The 22,014-nt window shown below is 36.3% G+C and overlaps 1 protein-coding gene across 6 annotated transcripts in view; it reads right to left on the minus strand.

Annotated features, from left to right (window-relative positions):
- Positions 1-1,329: 1,329 nt before the first annotated feature.
- Positions 1,330-22,014, minus strand: part of SS18 (SS18 subunit of BAF chromatin remodeling complex) — a 38,590-nt gene continuing 17,905 nt past the window's right edge. Inside the window, exons 5-11 of one of the 6 annotated variants that reach the window (XM_040550219.1) lie at positions 18,250-18,471; positions 11,697-11,864; positions 10,882-10,986; positions 8,641-8,733; positions 7,800-7,922; positions 5,137-5,270; positions 1,330-3,002 (exon numbers count right to left, since the gene is read on the minus strand). In XM_040550219.1, the coding sequence (XP_040406153.1) occupies positions 2,976-3,002; positions 5,137-5,270; positions 7,800-7,922; positions 8,641-8,733; positions 10,882-10,986; positions 11,697-11,864; positions 18,250-18,471 (872 nt within the window). In that variant the 3' untranslated portion in view covers positions 1,330-2,975. Of the gene's footprint in view, positions 3,003-3,387; positions 3,619-5,136; positions 5,271-7,799; positions 7,923-8,640; positions 8,734-10,881; positions 10,987-11,696; positions 11,865-18,249; positions 18,472-22,014 lie in introns of those variants that run through there. The other 5 variants (XM_040550217.1, XM_040550221.1, XM_040550218.1 and 2 more) reach the window with 5 other exon arrangements.

Consider the following 22,014-nt stretch of genomic DNA (forward strand, 5'->3'; position numbering starts at 1 on the left):
TTTATAAATTTAAGTATTGCCACCTTTTTGGAATCTAAGATACTTTTTATTTTTCAAAAAAACATGAAAGTATGTTCCAGCATTCTCTGTGGCAAGAACTGCAGAAGTACAATATTTTTGCCCTGAAGTCTCTGCCCATCTTTATCAGGAGTTTTTTTTTTTTAAATGCAATTACTTTAAGCATTTAAAACTAATTTTAGGAAAATAAAAGAGGGTCTATTTGCAGAAAGATACACTTATTCTGCTTTATAAAACAGCATTTTTGCTTACAGATATTAGAACGTGGTGAAGCCAATTTAATTCCAAACAAACAGCTCACCATTTTTTGCCTATTCTGACTCCTTACTAGAGCAGAAAGGAAGACAAAACTATCTGGAAAGAAAGAGCAAAATATGATGGCAAAAGTCACAGCACTTCAATAATTAAAAATCATTTAATTCGTTAACTACTCCTCTTTACTCTTTGGACATTTGTACCATTTCTGTTCACATACTTTATATGCTTTCTTAATTTCTCACTTAGCTCTTATTTTTTACACTCTAAAATATAACACCTTTTTCACAAGTTTGCTATTGGTTGGTCTTTAGTTAATAAATAATAATTACTAAAATGAACCTTGTATCTTGCTGTTTCATCATCATGCTCCTGTTGTGCATACATGCTTCTTTTTGTTTAGGGAAAACCGGTTCTTTTTTAATACATAATTTTGGTAGGAATACTCAATTTTGAGTGGAGCTGTTTCCTCTTGAGTTGTTCTGCTGGCATAGTATCAGAGGAATAAGGTAATTTTTGTCACCACCAATTAAAAAGTTTTACGAAACAGGACCGTTATAAAACAATTAAACCTTGAAAATGCAGTAGTCTCTAGGAGGGAAACCCTGGAGGAAATTCTGCTTATTAAAATTGCAATTTTAGTTTCCATTAAAAAGGAGAATAAGACAACAGAAGATGGGCTGGCAAGACAAATTATTTCTTAATGTCAGTTGAGCTTATTTCAAATGAGATAACATATCTACACCAGGTTGGGTTCAACACATTGTTGCCTCCTCAACTCATTTATCTAATTCAGTCATCTTGATTATAGCCTCATGGACCTTCATTTTCAGAGGAAGAATTTCGTAACAAACAACCTACACAACATGCTGATTACTGAACAGTTAATTCTAATTAACTTGGCTATGGCAAGAGAATTTTGATAAAGTCCTAGAATGCAAATACAGTTTGGTTATCCTGGCCAAACTTCTCTAAAATAAAAACCCACAGCAGAGTCTCCAGATGAGACATCAGAGTGATAGGGATCTAATTTAAAGAAACAAATGAGAAAATTAAAATCACAAATAATTTATTCTTCCGTTAGAATTGATGGAGTACAGTTTTAAATAGCAATGAAGTACACAGTGGTGGAAAATTGGCACAGAACCTACAAGCATTTCATTCATAATAATGTTCCTCATGCCGTATCTGTTCAAATCTTGATGTGTATTTTCTATGAAAAAACTTTAAGGAAAAAATTGCTTTCCCTTTAAAAATGAGTAAATTGAAAATCTTGTCTTCCATATATATTGCCATACATAATATGGACACCTTTTTTTTCCCCTAATATGATCACCAACTGAAAAAATAAGATTTTACTCCTGGGCTAGTCTTAAATTTTGTCCTTTATAAACATTGCCAGGAATTCTTGAATACACATTCCTGCACAAAAGAACATTCATTTATCTGATACACAGTTGCAGGACAGCCTCAAACCCAATTTTTTTTTGTGTACTATGCTACTGATCAAGGTGCTGCCTCTATCTCACATGCAACACTATAAGCATTAATGCAGTTCAAAACAAAATTTGGCATTTACCTCACCAACAGGTTTTATATTTGATGTTGTAAAACGTCCCTTGGTCTCATGTTAACCAATAAGAAAAATGGACACACACACAAAATGCCCCCTTTCTAAAGATATTAACTCCCACTCAGGAAAGTTTAGATAGGTTTTACAAAGTCTTCTAGGCTATTTTGATACATACAAATTATTCAACTAAAGGTTAAAATACTTATACAATACAGTCCTGTCCTCCATATTCTTTTTCAAATTCTTTGCATATTCAAGCCAAGTAAAGTTAACACTTCTCATTTTGTTTGTTATTGCAATTATTAAGAGGGATTACAGCTTGCTTATGTGAAGCTGTGACAAAACACTTGAGAAATACAACCCAAATGTTTATCTTGTTACCCAAAAAATGTCGCAGAAAATTGTCAAACTATGTTAGAAACCATTTTTACAAAAATGTTTCACTCAGAAAAATTGAAAAGCTTAAAAAATTAATCTTTGCACAAGACTATACTGTCCTTAATTATGTTCCCATTTAGATAACTGGGATTCTTATTCTTTGTACATGAACCTATCAGTGATGTGTGATGCTCTTCATCTTTTTTCACTATCTTTATTGTACACCATTTCGAGACTTACACAATCAAGCACTTATCATGCCCCTACCCATTTTTAACTGTAGATTTCTTATCCTGCCCAACGAGTAGTGTACTGTCTTGCATATTCACCACATGAAAAACATAATATACAAAATATTGCTGCTGTAAAAAGTGTGCATTTCCCCTTTTCCCCTACAAAAAAAATCTGTGGAAAAAATATTAAATTCCCATAACCTTCATAAACATACAAAGCTGTTCGCACCTTTCAGTCTGTAACAGTCTATTTGATATACAGTTCTCAACTCACTGCAAATTGTTATGTCACATATTTTCTGTCCAATATTGCCATCTAGAGTAGAGATGTGAAATCAGTTTCTGAGAATCTACAGTCTTTAACAATTAACCCATGAAGACTGTATACCATAAAACAGCCACAAGATTTTTCCAAAAACTAGATGGAATGGGAGGTTCTCATCTCAGGAAGGTGTCCATAGTGCTGAGAAGACAATATGGCTGCTAATAGATATTGCCTACCGGAATGTGAATACTTTTCACTGTTGGTAATTTCCGTACTGACCCTAAAAAGAAAATTCAAAACATATAATTAGACCACAAGGTATATTATCCTGTATTAAAAGCTCAAATCAGAAGGTCTTCCAAACAAACTATGATGTTAAGAGGTGAACACAAATGACAACAAATGGTAAACTGAGTTGACTACGTATAGAGATTCACCTCAGTAAAAAATCCTTTGTTTTAATGCAAGATGAAATGAATTTAAAGCCAGGAATCTAATTTGATCAGAATGGTATGCCTTTAAACTCAATACACCACTGTGAAATTTGCAGAACGCCACCAAAACTGAAAGACAGTAATTCTTTCCCACCTTAACTTCAACACTTATTTTAAAATAAGACAAGGTCACCTAAATTCAACAAATTTAGGAAACTAACCTGCTTCCAGAGATATGTAAAATATTCATCTATCAAGCATCACGGAATAGACCGATATGTAGCTCAAAAACCAAGGTACACAAAGAATTAGCAAGCTTATCCTACTAGGATCAATTATTCCATAATTCCATTTCACAGAATTATTACCATCATTGATAACATCACATACTGCAGAGGAGAGCAGAGGTGAAAGCATCAGTGCTACAAGTTTATCATGATCCTTCACTACAAGGTTCAAGGTCTGTAGAAACATGTAGCATGCTATGAAGCAAACATTCTCCAAAGCGCAGCCTCAGCACTATTCCATGTTAAGTACCATCACAATACGGCAATACTTTAAATTTCATTTTTATGTTACAGTGTCAGTTTTTTCCATTGTATTATGCCAATCAGGAAGAAAAGATTCAGAACAGATGAGAATTTAAGCAGTGTAATTCCTCTGGGAATGGCTGGCACAGAAGTGTGGAGAGGTCTTTTATAATTGTGCTTCCCTGTAGAACTTAAATTGCACAAACTGAAGGACTAGAGCATACCTACAGAGGGTTATCAACTTCTATTGCACAGAAAGCTGGAAAAAACTCAGCAAACTGAAGTTGTTTCCTTAACTCTACATGTGCCACAACCTGAGCACTTTCATGCAGCTCATTCTTTATATGAGGAAGCTAGTAGTTCAGTGCATGAGCATCTCGTTTTCATTTCAGTAATTAGAAATGCATCTCTGAATTGCCACACTGAAAGAGTTTTGTCTGTTTCTTCTTCCTTGTCTTTTCTAATTTCTGTAGAAAGGGAGCCAGCTGCTCTCCTTTAGAAATGCAGGTAATTGTTGCTACTCTCACTTTTAAAGGAAAGTTCTTAAATTCAACTGATCTTCTACTGGCATATCAGGATTTTATTATTTTTTTAAAAAACACTAAAAACTCAACTGTATCTTAAAATGGAGATAACTAAATATATGTTATTTATGGCAGGGAGAATAATACTGTGTGTTTCAATGACATTCCTGAATTTTTTATGCTGCAAGGATTAGATTTTTTTTAGAGTTCAGTACATCCTATAGGAATAACATCTGTATTTTATACTTTAGTAAGACGACAGACTGTGTTTCTTGTTTTTCTACCCACCCCAGGAGTCCTCCAGTAAAACTCCAGCCTATTGTTTTGGTGGGGTATTTTTATTTGTTTTAAACTTATCTTAGAAGCAATGGGAAAGAAACAGTTGATTTTCTGGTCACTTCTTTCCCACGTTCAGCGTCCCTTTAATACTGCTCAGAGGAAACCTGTGCAAAGAAGGCTTGCTATCTCCTCACACAGCTCTACAGTAAGAAGTTGTACACCTGAGGTGCTTCTGCAACTGGAAACAAGGATTACTGGATTTCTGTTTGTGGAAAAAATCAATTAAATCATTTTTATTGCAAAGCAGTAATGATGCAGCATGAGATTTAGGAACCTCAATTTTCATATTTATCATTCCACATTAGGCTATGAAACAGATCAACTTAATTTTTACAGCCTGCAAGTATCGTCTGGAGGGTCTCACTTTGCCAAATTGCATTAAACTTTGCAAACTCAGAGAAGAATGACTAAACACTCCTCTAGACAAATGCTTCTGGGTATCTCACCTGGAAACAACACCCACGAGAACTATATATACACACCAGAGAGACCATGTCCTCAGATTCGTCAGTTTAAATGTCACAGGAAACTGAAGTTATCAAATGAATGTGTAAGAATCATAACTTTCTGACTGAATGGAAGAATACCTGGTCATATCCATAAGGCCTCTGCTGTGGTGGCTGTGGTGGCCCAGGCTGCGTGGGTCTGTATCCCCCATACTGCTGGCCTTGTCCTTGTGGGTAATTGGGATACTGAGGTCCGGGACCACTCTGGGAAGGACCTGGAGAATGGTAACATGGAAATGAAAAAAAGAAAAAGATGGCTTAAGGAGTTAGGAAACAAACAGGAAAAGCATTGGATTTTTACAGCCGAGCAGGACTAAGTATCACAACCATGCAACCAGGTCTTCTATCTAAGAACACATTAGGGATCAGTGGTCCTTCTCTCACCCTTAAAAAAGCACCTTACCTGACATGGCCTGTGCTCTAACCGTCGCATTTTTTTAATTTTTTATTTTTAATTACCAGTGCACATAGTTCCACACATAAGGTCACAGAATAGAGAAGAACAAGGCAAGAAGTGATAAACTATAAACCCCGGCACTCTCCATTTAGGGGGGCACACTCTCCTCCTGCTGCGTGCTACTCCAGTTCAGAACTTCCTAATGCCAGGAGCAGCCATATGATCAACTGCATTTAGTACTTGGACTCTCTGAAGAGATCAGCAGTGCTGCACTGCCAAAAAGTCAGTTCTCACACCACAGCAGGAAATCATAAATGGGATGTCAGGCAAGCAAGTTACATGCATAAAATGTGAGATGTGACAACCGGTAAATGCTATTGTAGGATGAAAAAAGGGCACCGTCTACTCCCTACTCTTCTAGTCATCTTAACTTTCCAGGAATAGGATAAAGAACTTTGGGTCCAGCCTTTTTTGGCTGTAAAAGGAAGCAGCTCTTTTGTCAGGACAAACTCTGTCACTATTCACAGGGACTCGGCCTGTGTACCATGGGAAGCTGCACATTGCTACCATCAAGTAGTGCAGACACGTTCCAAATAAAATTAACCTCATCCCCTCCTGCCTTGGGAGATATGAAGTACTGAGTATTTCAGTGACACTAGCTATTTCAACACCGTGCCTTAAAAACCGGCATAGTAAGGAAGAATTGAGACTCCACAGAAGTACCTTCTTTAAAATCAAAACCACATCAGCTGGTAACTCTTTTAGTAATTCCGGATCCATGAGATGGTCAGAAAGATGACCTAGCAAAGAAAAGCTCCATAGCCTATTACCATTCTCCTCAGGCCTCAAATCTCCTTGAACTATGCAGTTTCAGCTTTGAACAGTGGGACAAAAATCTTAAAGATTTATAATGATGACTGGGATGCTGATTTATTTTTGCAAATTAGAAAGCAATTAAATATTAAATCGAGCAAGGGTACTATATCCTAAAAAGTGCTGTGTTCACCTGACAAATGAAACTTAGCTTTTATTTATTCATGGTAATTCTTTATGGTTGAATTCTAAATATTCAGCGATAGATTTTATAAAATAAAAATGGAATCTATTAATTTGGGACTTCAATATCTATTTTTGCTTTTAAAAATAAATTGAAAAATTTTTTGTGTTTAAAAATGCTGTAAGTAGCTCCAATGGATATCTTCATCCCTCTCCTCTAGTATTTCTTAACCTAAATTTTCAGAATAAAATTTTTCTTTTCTGACAACATTCAGAATAGTAAGCTAGATAGATCTTCAGTCTGTTCTTATGTTAAGCTTCGCAGAATTTAAGTATACAAACATTTTAGAACTATTAGTTTACCCATAACATCCAAAAGGAGGAATTTTTCTAAATCTCAGTGGATCCCCTTAAAACTTAACTCTGTCTCAACATAACTGGATTTAATGCAAACCTGGGATTTTATCTCCATGGCAAAGAAGTCAGCTACGGAATTCCATGTATACCCATAATGCTGGAAGTCTTAGCATATAAACCTACCACAAACCTAGAAGTCAGCATATGTGGAACTAGATTTCAGAGATTCCTTCTCACAGGCTGGATCTTTTAAGATAAGATATGTACAGCTTTACAATATGCAATCAAGCAAAAGCTTAAGATCAGTATTTTCTGTATGATTTTCTCACTTAAAGCTTTCAAAAAACAACACACAAAAATTCCGTACTACTACTCTAAGTTTCCTGTTTGGGAGGTTCTCCTTGAATCCAAAGGACACATCATCTCACTTGTGGCAGAGGGTTTCTCATTCCTGACATAAATTGCAAGGTTCGCACTACCAGTGCAAACATTTCTAAGACAAATTCTTAGAAAGCATCATAGGTAATGCTCCTATTCATTTCTCTACTGATGTGTACAAGAAATTTAATAGAACAATTCTTAATAGAACGATTCATTTGTGTTTTATGAAATTTTAAATAGTTTTTTTTTTTAAAATCTTGTTTTAAATGCCAAATCCAGAGGTGAAGGGGTATACATGACTCTGTGCCATCCTTGTGCCCTCTGGATTCTGTACTCACCTACTGAGGACAGAAAAGAGCAAACCCTTTATAAGTTACAAACACTTGTGAAAATGTTATCTGAGCACTGTTCAGCTTTCTGTGCAACCACATCATCCAAGCTTGCCAACAGACCTGCTTCCCAACAGATACTGTCTTCTACACTTTGTTTTGGTCCATTGAAACAGGTTTCTCGTACAAGCTTAGCTTTTCAACCCAGTAAAACAAGGAGAGAATAACATATGAGGATCAGTTAGTCTTTCCTGCGATTACTGTCTGCACCCTCAGGCTCTTACCATAACCCTGCTGTTGTCCAGGATAGCCTTGCTGGCCTGGATATTGCTGCTGTTGTGGTGGATAACCCTGCTGTTGGGGTGGTCCTTGATATGCATCTTGCTGCTGACCATATTGTGAGTTTCCTGTAAGATGATTGCAAAAAAGAAAAGAACAACTGAAGATACTTACTTTCATTAAATATTTTTCCTTCTAAGATGCACAGCCAACAACACAAGAACAAAATGAAAATGCAATATTGATTTCAAAAACTGAACGAAACAAAGAAAACTCAAACCAAACAGAAGGAATTCGGCCAAACAAACTGCAGTTAAAGCCAATTTTGCAAAGTTGAACTGCAGCATTTTCAGCATCTCTGCCAAACGAGCATTACATTTACTGGAACATCACAGTCATAAGATCATGACTATGCTAAATAAAATAAAAAAAAAGACAAAATTAAGGACAGCTACAAGAGCACAGACTAGCTACACAAGATCAGCAAGCTGTTTCCTAACGGCACTATAATTATACAAAATATATACACACACAAAAAGATATACAACTGAACCAACAAATTTATGTTTAAATAAAAATTTTCATTGAGATTAAAAAAATCTCTAACGTGTTTTAGTCATTTTACTGTTGTTAGAAATGGCAAATTGTGGTTATATATTTTAGGTGTTTGCAAGAAATTATTCTGAATTCTTCAAGTTCCCTGCAATTTTCAAGACAGCCAGCAACTAGTATTCTACAAGAGCTTTGCATGGGTATAAGTTGTGTTGTGCAGGAATTTTTGTTCCCGTTGCGGGTGGGGGAGGAAAGGGAATGTATGTGCGTATGTGTGTGAAGGTATATAGATACCTCCTTCGTAGTAATGTTGTGAGGAATCCTCATAAGGCCTATCGTAGCCTTGTTCAGGATACGACGGTTGCTGATAACCGTAATCATTATGACCTACATCAATTCGACAAGAGACAGGAAGAAACGTTAATGGCCTCTGAGTGAAAACCCTAAGAATATTTCATTTCTCAGAAAAAGGAAAAAAAGTTTTCAACTGGATATACATGAAAAATAATTTTCAATTGTATTAGCCAAAGATTTATTAATATGATTTCCTTTCATATTGAATTAACATGTGACAGGAAAAAAAAGGCTTAGATCACTAGTTTTAGCAACATCACAGCACGGGATGGTCTTAACCTTCTGATAATCCTTGTTGGGGGAAAAAAAAGTACTTTATCTTTCACTCAAAAAAATGAAAGCATTTAGGCCTTTCACATGTAAATAACCTGAATTAAATTAGAATGAACAAAGAAAGCAATTATCATACTTTGTCTAACACCTGTTCTGCTGATCTCCAATTCAAAAGCATATGCTAAAAGCAGTGTGAAATATAACAAATAAAGCTCAATGAAGTTATGAACCACAGTCTACATTAAATTTTGAAGTGACAGAAAAATAACATTCTCAAGGTCAACTTTTCCCTATGAACAGAATTCCTACAAGGCTTAAAAGTAAACTTTTCCTCTTACATTCTAGTCCTGAACAGAATCAGTACAAACGAGCCTTCCTTTTCAGATACTACAGGCATCTCTGATTACAAAACCAATACGTTCAGTAAGCACCCTACCTCTTTGTTGCTTTAAGAACAAACGTGTCTTACAGATGACAAAAATATATTGCATTGCTACCCTGGTCAAGAAAACGAGCCAAAATTGTGTTTAAATCTGGAATAAAATTATATCAAGAAGGTAGTCTAGGAGAAAACAGTTTTAAAACTAATTAGTAATTAGTTCTGGAACTCTACAATACTTCATTGACTGAATCTAATATAAATACATAACCATTAACACAAGTCGTAAAATATATGCTCTTTACATTCTATTGAAGAGGAATAATGAGGTAGTGATTAGAAATGAATCTTTAGAAGGAATAGGTCTTTGAATTCATCAGCGCTGCCACAGAACTGTCAACGGTAACATCCAATTGCCCTTACTACAGTAAATTGATCATAACCATTTCAAGTTCTTGTCTAACACAAAAGTTCCAAAAGAGAAGGTTAATAATTACAAGCTATGCAACTTGCAAAATAACTGCACATTTAGCTCCAAAAATAACACCCGTAAACATCTATACATATAGCTTGATGCATCTTAAAGTCAATTTAATAGAATTTAAAATTCAGACAACTAACTTGTATCCTTCTATTTGCAATGAGTAGTTGCTCTGGCAATTACATATCTTTGCTTCGTATGTTTCTTTTTTTTTCCCTTAAACATCAACATCTACCACATTCCTTGAACTTTGTAAGATACCATTAGGTTGCACACAGTTCTCACAGTAGTCATGAGTGAACCAACATCTTTGTTCTCCCAGCCTCTGCTCAGCCTAAAAACAGGTTATTCACAACTTTTCTAACTTATAACACAACCCAATAGCTTTCAAAACTCTAAATTCCATGAGGTAGAAGGAGAGATTTATGCAATTCAAAGTTATGGTCTTGTCTTGAAAGCACTGGGGGGAGTTCTAAAGAGGATTCAGAATTACAAGATCCTCAGGGCAGGGACCATTTTATTCCTTTGTAAAAATTACGCTGAAGGCCCATACCAATAGCTGCAATAATACATTTGTGCAGCATTAGAACTAAGCACTAAGTTAAAAAATAGAACATTTACAGAAAAAACTTCTTTTAAGCAAGTTTTTCCATTTCAATAGACTCCTTAATAAAAGGATATCACCCCCTTTCTTATTTATAATAAAGTTATGATAACTGTTCTAATTAATCTCCATTATACTAGATATGCTAAAAGCATAGAGGGTTCCTTAGATACACCAAATACAGAACTTTCATTTTGAAATACTAAAACTGTTGTTACAGTTTCAAATAGGATTATTACAAGTTAATTTTACGACTTCCTCAGAGTATTTAACTAGTCACAGTAACTTAAACTACAGTAACAATTCTGAATTTGGAAGGTTTCGTAAATGTGAGGTATGATATTCAATTACTATTGCTGTCCCATTCCCTAACTTTGGGCATTTGTCTACGTTAATATTGGGCAGGTATAGAAAACGGGAAAGTTAACATTTATGAGAGATTACCATCAGGGTAATATTGCTGGTTCATGCCTTCTGGAGGACCTTGTCCACCATGACTGTATTGGTCCCCATAATAGTCTTCCTGGCCTGAGTACTGCTGTGGTGGGCCTGAAAAACCACAACCAGTCAATATGTAAATAACTTGTTTTCTCTATTATAAAGCCTGCTATTTTCTGATTTTACTATGAGAAATATTTCTCAAATGTACTCCCCACCCATATATTGTTGCATTTCAGACAACATGTAATCCAATTGACTTTTTTTCTTAAAAATACATCTATATATACACACACAGTTGTTTGGCTGCACGAGATTAAGCATGTATATACGTATCAAACGTCAGTTCTGAGCTCATTTTAGGAACATGCATATAACAGCCCCAAGGTGTTAAAAACGAAGTTACTCCTTTTCTAAAAGGACTGGGAAAAACGAAAAAAGCAATATTGCACAACACTGTTCCTTTTTTTTGTAATTGAGCAAATTCAGAACCAAACAGGTACTCTGTTTCTTTTCTACACCTATCACTTTAATATCAAAACAGAATTCTGCATCAGCATACGAGATGCATATTTTTAGATATTTTTTGTTAGAAAGAACTCAAAAGAAACTCGCCTTCATGTTTCACGTTGATACCAGTAACCTATTGCTTCAAGAATCACCCTTACGAAGATAAAAAAAAAAAGAGTATGTACAGGCTGTAACTTGGTCACCCAATGATTTGACTGAAATCTGGTGTATGCAAGAACGTGACTCAAAATATATATATATTTTTAATGGTTATTTAAAAGCCATGTAAGAACACTGAAGTGAAGTCCTACCTTGCTGTGGTGGTCTGTATGGAGGAATCTGTCTCTGACCCATCATGTGATTTCCTTGGTTAACTTGGCCCATCATTCCCATAGGTGGCTGCTGTCCCTGGTAATGCTGGCCACCTGCTTGTGGCATGTTGTATTGCTGGGAAGGAGGCTGCTGGTGCATCATTGGACCTACAAGACAAAAACAACAAATGTTTTCTGCAACGCCTGATTTGCGATTAAATCTTTAAAAAATATCTATCAGGGAAAACTCAATTTAAAAACAGATCAAAAAATTTTCTGTGCTTCTAATGCTCTCAGGGTTGGTTGTTTCTGGACAGACAGGTACGCGGTGAATGTAAGCAATCAATTCAGTAACCAAGTTACAAAATAGAACTGAGCCTAAGCAAAACTGCTTTCAGCTAAAGTTCTGCTTTTGTTTGTTTTAAAAATCACCTTCAAAGAAAGCATAGATGAATACCTGGTGGTGAAAACTTGTTAAATAATGTTTCTATAACTTGTCATTACAAATTCCTCAGGGCATAGTTTTAATACACATATAGTTGTTATAGTCCATAAACAAACCACCTAGCTGTTATCACAAACAATTTTATCTAGCCTATAAAGACAAACCACTTGTACCAAGTCAGACAATCACACAAAATGCATTATGAAGAAAGACCCACAAGAACTGTTAAAAAAATCTTCCATACTAAGCTGCAGAAAGTTTCTACGAGCCACAGGAAGAGACCAGCAGAGATGAAGCACTGTCCATGTCTTACCAACCAAGAAAATCTGGCTAAGACTTGGAGAAACGCAAACCAGTAATGAAAGCAGACAGTTAAAGAGTGCCCCGCTGACACCACATAGCAATGAAAATGATGATTAAGCCATTTTATTATGTGATTGCAGGTTATGCTGAGATAACTTTTAAAAACTATAGCCTCCTCACTTCCTCTGAAGCACCACTTCACAAGAGTTATCTCAGTATTAAAAATATGAGAAGGGAAGAGTTGTAACAGTGAGCTATACTTTTTAAACAACATTTTTATAATATGCTAATTCAAACAAATTAATGCACATTACACATTTTATAATGGTGAAACCCTAAGCGCTTTTTAAAATACACCACAAAGAAGCAAATTAAGCAGTCTCACTAAAAAAACAGAACAAATCAAAATATTAAACTAGTTCAGCCACTCCTCGTCTCTCCGTATCAAAACAAAAAGGAAGACAGCAAAAAGTAAAACTAGGTAAGTTCTGCCAGTGCATTTTTTATTTTTATTTTTTAATAACTAGGTGCTGGAGCACAAGCAGAAAGTCCTATATAGAAACTGCAGCACTAGCAAATTGGCTAGGTATAGTCAGTAGCAACAATGGATTTACATAAGGAATAGAATACAGTCACTTAGGCCCTCTCTGTGTGGGGTTACAAGAGAAAGTTAAGCCAAATTAATTAATGGTATGAATTCAAAGTGCGTTAGTTAAATCCCATTAAACCCCTGTGTGGAATCTCTCAGTGAGAAGTGAAGTGGCCTTAGTTACGTTAAGCTTAATTTTCCTCTGAAGATAAATATTGGCCGCTCTTAAGATGATCTAGTTCTGCTTCTATTCTTCAGCATGACAGTTTCTGTGTGCCAATATTAAAGTTAAAAAAACAGTTTAAATTGAGACTCTGTAATTATTTTTCACTTAAAATGTATTTCGTTTTTTGATCTTCTGAACAAGTAGGTAATTTAGATCATTCCATTTCACTGATTTCCTGTTTAGAGGTACTGAGAAAGATTAGGCAGCCTTGAAAAAAAAATAAGAACTTGTCGCCGTAATATTCCTAGATCTCAAGAAAGCTTGTTAATTAACAATATTAATATTAGTCACAATACAATGTGATAAAATGTGTTGGGTCCCCACGGTGCAATGTAGAGGTTTTCTGTTTGCTTTTTAAATTAGAACTTCATTAACGCTTTGTAGAGCCACAATGAGAATTCACTACCCTGTATCAGACTGTGCGTTGTGTTAATAACTGCACGCCTGGCCTCCTTCCAGTTTGGTTCAACAGCTCTCTCCTACTATGAAGACACCTAGCAAAAGAACGTGGTCTCCATCAGCTCATGCAACAGAACCCCTTTATGCATGACTTTTGAGGGGTGAGGGAGCTTGGAATTTGCTTTTTCTTTTGAAAAAGCCTACAATAAAACTACCTATATTCAGTATTTAATGCTTATATGACAGAACTGTAACCAAGAAAACCCCTTCACAAAGCTTAGGTCAAAGTCTTAAGATCATTAGTTCGTAATCTAAGAGTTACTAATATTTATAGCACACATTTTTACATCCCACTTAAATTATAGCTCTTGAAATTCCAATCAGGTCAAAACAAGCTATATTCAGCAGGAGTCATCTCCAAGTCTGGAAGAAATCATAAGACATCACACAGAGAAGTTCAAAAAAAACATTCGCTGATCTCAAAAATTCCTTTCAGAAACCATTATTCTCCAGCAAATTTCTAGAACTGTTTATTCCATGGGGAATAAATAGCTGATTTGCATGGCATCCAGAATGAGTAAGGAAATATTGTGTAGGGCTGTCATGGTGAATATGCAGGTACAGAGACAGACTGTTGTCCTTCCAATGAACAGCTGTAACTTTGGTAGTACAAACCCAGATATGCCCTACAAATGATTCCGTACATTGAGGAGGCTGCCTTCGCATGTCAATATATTGGAATCATTCTTGGGATAAAAGTCTGAAGAAAAAGATACCATGAATTTATTCAGTATGGTCTGTGAAGAGTGCAAGTATTTTCGGCAGACATTTATCAGACATTTGAAAAACAATGTAAACCCAAATCATGCTTGCAAAGTAAGTGAACGTATAAAGTCAGGCAACAGGTGAAAAATGAACTATTCAATGTTAAGTTTAAATTTAAAGTCTGTATTATTAAGAATGCACAGTGTTCTCCTCAACTGCTCAATTCAAAAAGTCTTCTACACCTAGTAAATAAGAAAACCCTGTACTTGCTCCAGCCAAGTGTCAAGTATACACGTGTATAGGGAAGAAAAGGTATGAGGATTTAAGTAACAATAGGCTGGGTACTGGATCTTCTTATCATTCCAGCGAATTTGGGAAGTGCACTAAGGACAAACAAGCCTGTTCAGTATAAATAGGAGGGATTTCCATACAAGTTTCAGGTTCCAGAAAATTAGGCTTACACCTCCCATCTGAAAAGTCAAATATTGGCAAGAATTAAAATATTTCATGCAACTAAACCTAAGTAGCTTACCATACAAGAGAAGAAATGCACCCATAAAAAAAGAGCTTCTTCCACATTCAATCAGCTCCTGCTGCTTCCTATCTTTTCCACGCTGCTACGGTAGCTTTTTCGCTGAGGGTCACCCACAAAATCTTCCACTTAAAACGTTCTGCTTCTTAATTCCAAAATGACTGAAATTCTTCTTGTAAGTAAGCTGACTATATACAAACAATACTGTGAAAACTTTGTTTCTCATTTAAGACACTTCTCTGGCTAGAATTTTATAGACTAGTACAAATCAATAATGACTACGGAGTAGACCAAAAGTAAATTCAACAATGGGTTTTGTTACTATGCATTATAATCCTTAATTAGCGCTTTCTAAGTTTTTCCTACCAATAGCATCTACCTCAGGAAGTGTATATACAATAAGATGTTTTGCTAGAAGCTGAACATAAAATGTTATGTTAAAAACACTCAGCAGTTAGATCAAACCTTTTTGCATGTTATGGTGTCTTCTGTTACATAATAACACTTTTTTTCTACAAGTCCTGGCCTCATTCAGTAACAGTAGATATTATTCACTGAAAAGCTATTCAACTTTTTTTTTCCCCTAACTGTTCAATGTGAGATGCCATGCCTATTCGAACACTGCTATGAGGACAGAATTATTAATTTACTCACGGGCTTTCTTATGGCACTTATAAGTATAATGCCCAGATCTTCGCAATGAATATGCTTTCACAACACTCCTGTGAAGTCAGATGGCATTATAACCTCGCCATCCAACTCACTCCTTTACAGACGGGGAACCCACGCACAGAAAGATCAAGGTGGAAAACATCTAACAGCCAACTTGAGATGCTAAGACCTTATCTTTCAGAATATGTAACATTATATTAAGCTGGTGCTGTTATTAACTGACAGAAATAGTAAAATCTCTCATTCTCAATACAGATCACCTCTTCACAAGGCAAAGAAACAAAGCATGCTTAGGGGTTCACAAACGTTTCCTGACAGAAATACCGAAGTTCAGAAAACTGTTCCATTCTGAATGGCAGCACACACTACTGATTAAGAAATCTTGGCCACCTACTTGTATCTATCGTGGTCTCAACAGACTTACCACAGACTTAACTGCCATTCAGAGTCACAGGAGAGGAGAGAGATACACAAACATTTCCACTAATTTGCTAAGGAATCTCAAAACAAATGGAACGAGCAAGAGTAGAAAATGGCAGAACGGTATTAGGTAAACCTGTCTTGCAATGCTCCTGGGTCAAAAATCTTCACTACCAATACCTAACAACCATGGACATCTTTAGAAGGACATCCCCTACCCCAACAGACTGTTGAAAGTTGACTAATTTCGGACAATATTTTCATTGAAACAGCAAAAGCAAACAGCACCTTACTGGCATAATGGACCAGCTTCAAAGCCTTGCTCTAATGCAATGGGGCTGGATTAGCTGATCTTTAAAGGTCCCTTCCAACCCAAACCGTTCTATGATTTACATATCAAGTGCTCTATTTACTAATGTTTTTGTGCCACACTAAAATATCTTAAAGAATGTAATTTTTCACCCCGCTGTCAGAAATGATTCTCCATTTCTGTGAAGCTTCCACAAAATATTCAACCTTGAAGCAGACATTTGAGATGAAGCTAAATGATGATGAACCTAAAGATGAACCTAAAATGTCAAAATTTGGCAAAATTAGGACTTAATGTGAAAGCTTACTGTGACCTTATGTGCAGACAATGGTACTAGCTCTTGCTCTTACAAAAGATTTTACTCTTGTTCTTGAACCTATAAATTGGTTAGATACCACTTCATTCTTTATTCCCCAAGGCCACTTCAGAAACTATTACTTGTTCAGAACAGAAACCTTCTAAGCATCTTTCTGCCTAATTTCTAACGAACAATTTTCAAGTTTGACAGAGTACTGAAAACACAGCATGGGAATATTATGAGGAAGAGTAAAGAACACCATTTCGAGATGGAATAATCACGAGTCCTAAATTGTAAGCCAGTCATACAAAGTAAGTTGTTTTCAGTGGAGCAACTTCATTGATGGCTCCCTCACACATACTGCTACATATTTATTGCTCTCTGCAACCAAGAAGTTTCAACTGAACATGCACAGGGCTTTTCTAAAGCATCCTACAATGCCTACAAAATTACTCTGTTGTGGATTGCCTGGAATACATAGATAACTTGTGAGTTCAGAGAGTCAAAAGTATTTATATTTGTAGTGGTTTCCTCTGCTACGTACCTATCTTTTGTTTCCTTTACTGTTACATTTTAAGAAAAATGCCATTAACTATGTGGACAACAGAAGACTTATCAAGACTATGCCACTAGAGGTTCCCCGCCATGACCAGAAAGATAGCCTTGAAAAAAGAGAAACACTATTGTTCTAGAGCATCAGAAAAAAAAGACTAAAACCTTGACTCAAGACATACCCTTCAGCTAATAAGTATGCATAAGTTCATACAGATTGAAAAACAAAACCAAAACTTTGCCATAAGCAGAAGCCTTGCATAAAAATTCTACACTGTGTTCTAGTGAGTGGTGTGTCCAGATTCAACATAGAAACAGATTTAACAGTTAAGCAGAAAATACTGCTTGCTGACTTGTAAAGGACACTTATAAGAATAGACAGTATAGATGCAATTTAATAATTTGGTCTGTTGTGACTCTAATACAATATTTTAATTCTGTCATGTCCTTGCACTTCAGTAAGGACCAGACTGCCGACAGGACACATCATCTGTTTGTGCTAAGTAAATATCCTAGATACAAAATTAGTTTTGAATTTTACTATATACACAAGGACATCTACTGAAAACAGTAGGGAGTAGCAGATTTGGTCCTGGAACTGAGTTTTATTTCTTAACATTAACAGACATTCCAAGCTAAAACAGCATGCAGCAAAGAACAAAGATTAATTAGGTACAAAAATCTGAGGGCTACCTGACTTTAATTTCTCAATTCACCCAAGAGACTGAAGAGTACAGAGATGTATTTTATCAACTCGAGCAATAATTACACGTAGAAGCGTAAAGTCTGAGGAAGATAAACAGTAGTTCAAATTTACAACTCCTGAAAGCAGATGCAATCGCAGATTCTCACGCAACACCTGAAAACAGTTAAATGTCTGCAAACAAATAAAAAGTCACTGGCACAGCGGAGAACAGAAATGTAGAGTCCAACAAACACGGGGCAAGTGCATTTAGAGAAGGAAATCTACAAGAAAAAGACCAATTAATAAAATTCTGAGTGAGACACTTTTTTTGTGGAAGCAAACAAGCACCTCATTTACCTTGGTTTGGCTGCATGTTCATGTTTGGTCTGGGACCGTAGTTGCCCATCGGCTGCCCCTGGCTCATAGTCATCTGATTCTGCACGGGCACACTCTGCGAGGATGGCACCGAGTGATTATAGCCGCCCATCGATCCATGGCTACTCGAAGGCATGTTCATGGAACTGTTCGTCATATTGAGTTGGTTAGGTCCAGGTCCTTGCATAGGCATGTGGTTAGGTCCTTCAGAAAGAAAAGTGGGGAGAGGGGGAAAGTTTCTACATTAAGCACTATACAACAAGCAAATATTGTCACACAATCACAAAACTAAATAAAAGTTATTAAAGACAATTACTTTAAAATAGAGCTAAGAAGTGTTTGCTCACAATGTCCCCAGCTTTTTAACTTTTAAAAAATAATTAACAACAAAGCGCAGTTCTACCATGCAATACGCTTTCTTTTGCGGAGCAGCTGAAGCTACTAAAACAAAGGTATAAATTATCATACAGCTCATCTTACATTCATATCATATGCAAAACTAGTCCTTTTAGTACTCACACAAGACACCCAGAATTTCAATCTGAACAGCACAAGATCAGTTTAATAGCCAGCTCAGTAGCTCTATTGCAGCTTAGTTGTTACAACTACTGTAACATTTCTGTTTAAATGAAGTGTACTAGACACTTCTGAAAGTTAACATTTTTTCTAAAGTCAGTGTTAACATTGATATGGTACAAATACATGTAGAACAAAAAGGGTCATAGTCACATTTAACACTGAACATAAAAACTACAGTCAATATTCTGCAATTGTATGTACAGGTTATTAGGGTTGAAGATGACGACTGGAAGCACAGCCAACAAATTATCAGCTCACTTCTCGTGCTCACAAAGAAGAGCAACCTGTTTGTATACCCACAAGGCCAACTACATGCTTTTACCGTTTATTCCCCCTCTTCCTGAAACCCAGGTTGGAACTGGACTGTTTTCTGAATTAAATCTACTCTTAATGGATATTTCGAAAAGTACAAACATTACATTGTGCTACAATACCATCTGAGCCGCTTTCTCATTACTTCACCTGGGAGAAGTGAACAGCTATTGGGAGTAAAATTAGTAAGAGGTATGACTAGATATAAATACAAGAAGTGAGAGAAGTAAATGAAAGGCGAGGATTATGCGTATGACAAGCATCACATGAAGAGTTTATGAAGACACATACAACTAGAGTATGTGACAGAGGAGGTCAACTGTAAACAAGGCAAGTGTTGACACATACAGAGTTCACCAAGAAGACACCATTGTTGCCAAACATGCCACAGGCTTTTCTCATTAATAAAGAGTTAAGGAATACAGGAAATTTAAAAGAACATAAAATAAACTATTCCAGTAGAGCTGCAGGAGGATAGTGATCTGGTTATGCAACTCCACACGCAAAAAAAGCATCTGCCTTCACATGTAAACAGCTTCTGTGTTCTGCCCTGGCTAAGGAAATAACTGGGCTAATCTACGACAGAATGAAGGCAAAAATAAGGACTTAGACTAAAAGTTGTACACAAGGTCACAGAGGCAATACCAACTGTCCCGTAAACAAAACAAAAAAATACACAGAATAAAAAGGTAACAATGACAGAAGGTAACAAATTAAGGAGCACAGCTACTAAAAGCCAACATGAAGAAAGAAAATACATTTACGAATATGTTTAGCCACTTGACCTTTTCAAGACACTTCACTGAAATGAATAGATAAGCTTATTATATTGAGGAAAGTGAAAAGGATAATAAAAGGTATCATACGTGCAGTTCACTGTTCCTGCAAAACAAGGTAAGCAGAGATTGCTGAATTGTACAGAGGCGGATCCTTCACAAATACAGGAAAAAAAAGACAGTGAATAGGACTATGACCATGACAGAGAAGTATAGTTGCCAGTACTGTCCCTGCTTCAATTTAACACCGTCTAACCCTGTAATAGAGAGAACAGGGAGACAGTTCAATTAGAAAAAAAATGAGCTCATCTCTAAAGATGTGATCATTAATGTGCTGAAGCAAAGGTAAGGTGAAGAAATCTCCAGACTGTGGTGCCAAGCAACTATATTACCAGGACTGTGAGAAGACTACTCGCTCAGTTTCTTTCCTAAGAAAAGGAAAGAAGACACAGGATTTAGTACCAGAAAGTTGGGGTCTGGAAGTGGGATTTTTTGTTTGTTTTTTGTTTTTTTAAAGTTGTCTATAACAGGTATTAAGAGAGCTCACCAATCATACAGTGGAATAAGTTTTTGAAAACCAGCAATATGTGAAGCAAAATGGGGAAGATACAAAGCACCACAAGAAAGAAGTTGCTGAACACACAAACTAGTTTCCCTAATGGGCTGGTTTAGGCTTCATGGCTAGGGTAGCACCAAAACAGGAGAAAGCACTCATAAGAACAAGCAGGCAGAGGTAATATCAGACTTGGGCGTGTTCTGACATCTAAAGCAGGAAGTCTGTTAGTGGTTAGCTAGAGACAAGGACAGAGGTAAAGCTAATACCATAGTATGGAAAAAAAACACTTGCAAATGAAAAATAGTATGTACATATCTGACAACTTTTGAATACAGTTTGCCAACATATTTCAGGAGGTTCTTCTGCATAAGGACACAATAATTACTCTTTTTATATAAATGAAGAATGGAATATGAATGACACATGAAGTGCAGAATTGTCATTAAAGTAACTGCTTTAAATGCTGTATTAATTAGATTCTGTGTTATCCTCAAGTTAGTGGAATAAGAATCTTACCTAACTGTAACAGGAAGTCCTTTTTCCTCTCAACCACTAATGGCCAGTATATTAGCCCTGAGACTAACTTGCAAGTCAGCCTATGTGCACTTGAAACAACGTTTGTATCTGTGACATTGTGACAATATTTGCATTTGTGACATTATTCATCATCTCCTTCCAAATCCAGACCGCCCTTACACTTGACATCACACAGATTCAGTGAATGCAACTCTTCAAACAAGATTTGTTTGTTTTTTAAAGGTAAAACCCATCATCTGTCACAGGTACAGATAACACTGAATTCCACTACAGCTTGAAAAACGCTCTTCATGACTGTCTTCCTCAGCAAGAGGATACAGACACTCACCTGTCATGGGGTGCAATTAAGGGCCTCAACAGTAGTTCAGGCACTCTATTAACCACAGCACAAACTTGAGGAAAATCACTCTTTGCCCTTCATGTGAAGGGAGAGGTCCATGGCAGAACTTTCTAGCAACTCATGCACTGAGTGTTACTGGACAGCTCTTCTGATCAGCTGAAGAGAAGCTGTCTAGTTACAGCCCTTCTGTAGCCCTTCCACCAATACTCAGGCCTGTGGAAGCCCCTGCTTGGATAAGGCCTTCCAGAAATCCCTAGATAGCATTTTTAAGAGCACACATTTTACTTCTTCCAGGCTAGTCTACTTGCGGTTGTTGACCCTGGATTCTCTTCACTCACACACTAGAGGCCTAACTCCTTTTGGACAGATCATCCTTTCAGATATTTAAAGTTTTGTATCTGGCTTCTGTGACAAAGCATCTATGCAATTTTACACTAAGTGCCCTATAAAGAAAAAGCAAAGGCACAGATTGAATAAATAATTGCAAATGTGTGTCCATGAAATAAAGAAAGCCTCACACAGAAGCAAGCTAACAAACACTTAAGAAAAATTATTCAGCTATCCACTTAACAAGATGATTCTCTTTCCCCTTCTCCAGAGTGTAACTATAAAATGATTTTAGCATGCCTTCCCGATATTAGAGATGC

The sequence above is a fragment of the Cygnus olor genome, chromosome 2, assembly GCF_009769625.2.
Source record: "Cygnus olor isolate bCygOlo1 chromosome 2, bCygOlo1.pri.v2, whole genome shotgun sequence".
In the NCBI taxonomy this organism is placed as follows: domain Eukaryota; kingdom Metazoa; phylum Chordata; class Aves; order Anseriformes; family Anatidae; genus Cygnus; species Cygnus olor.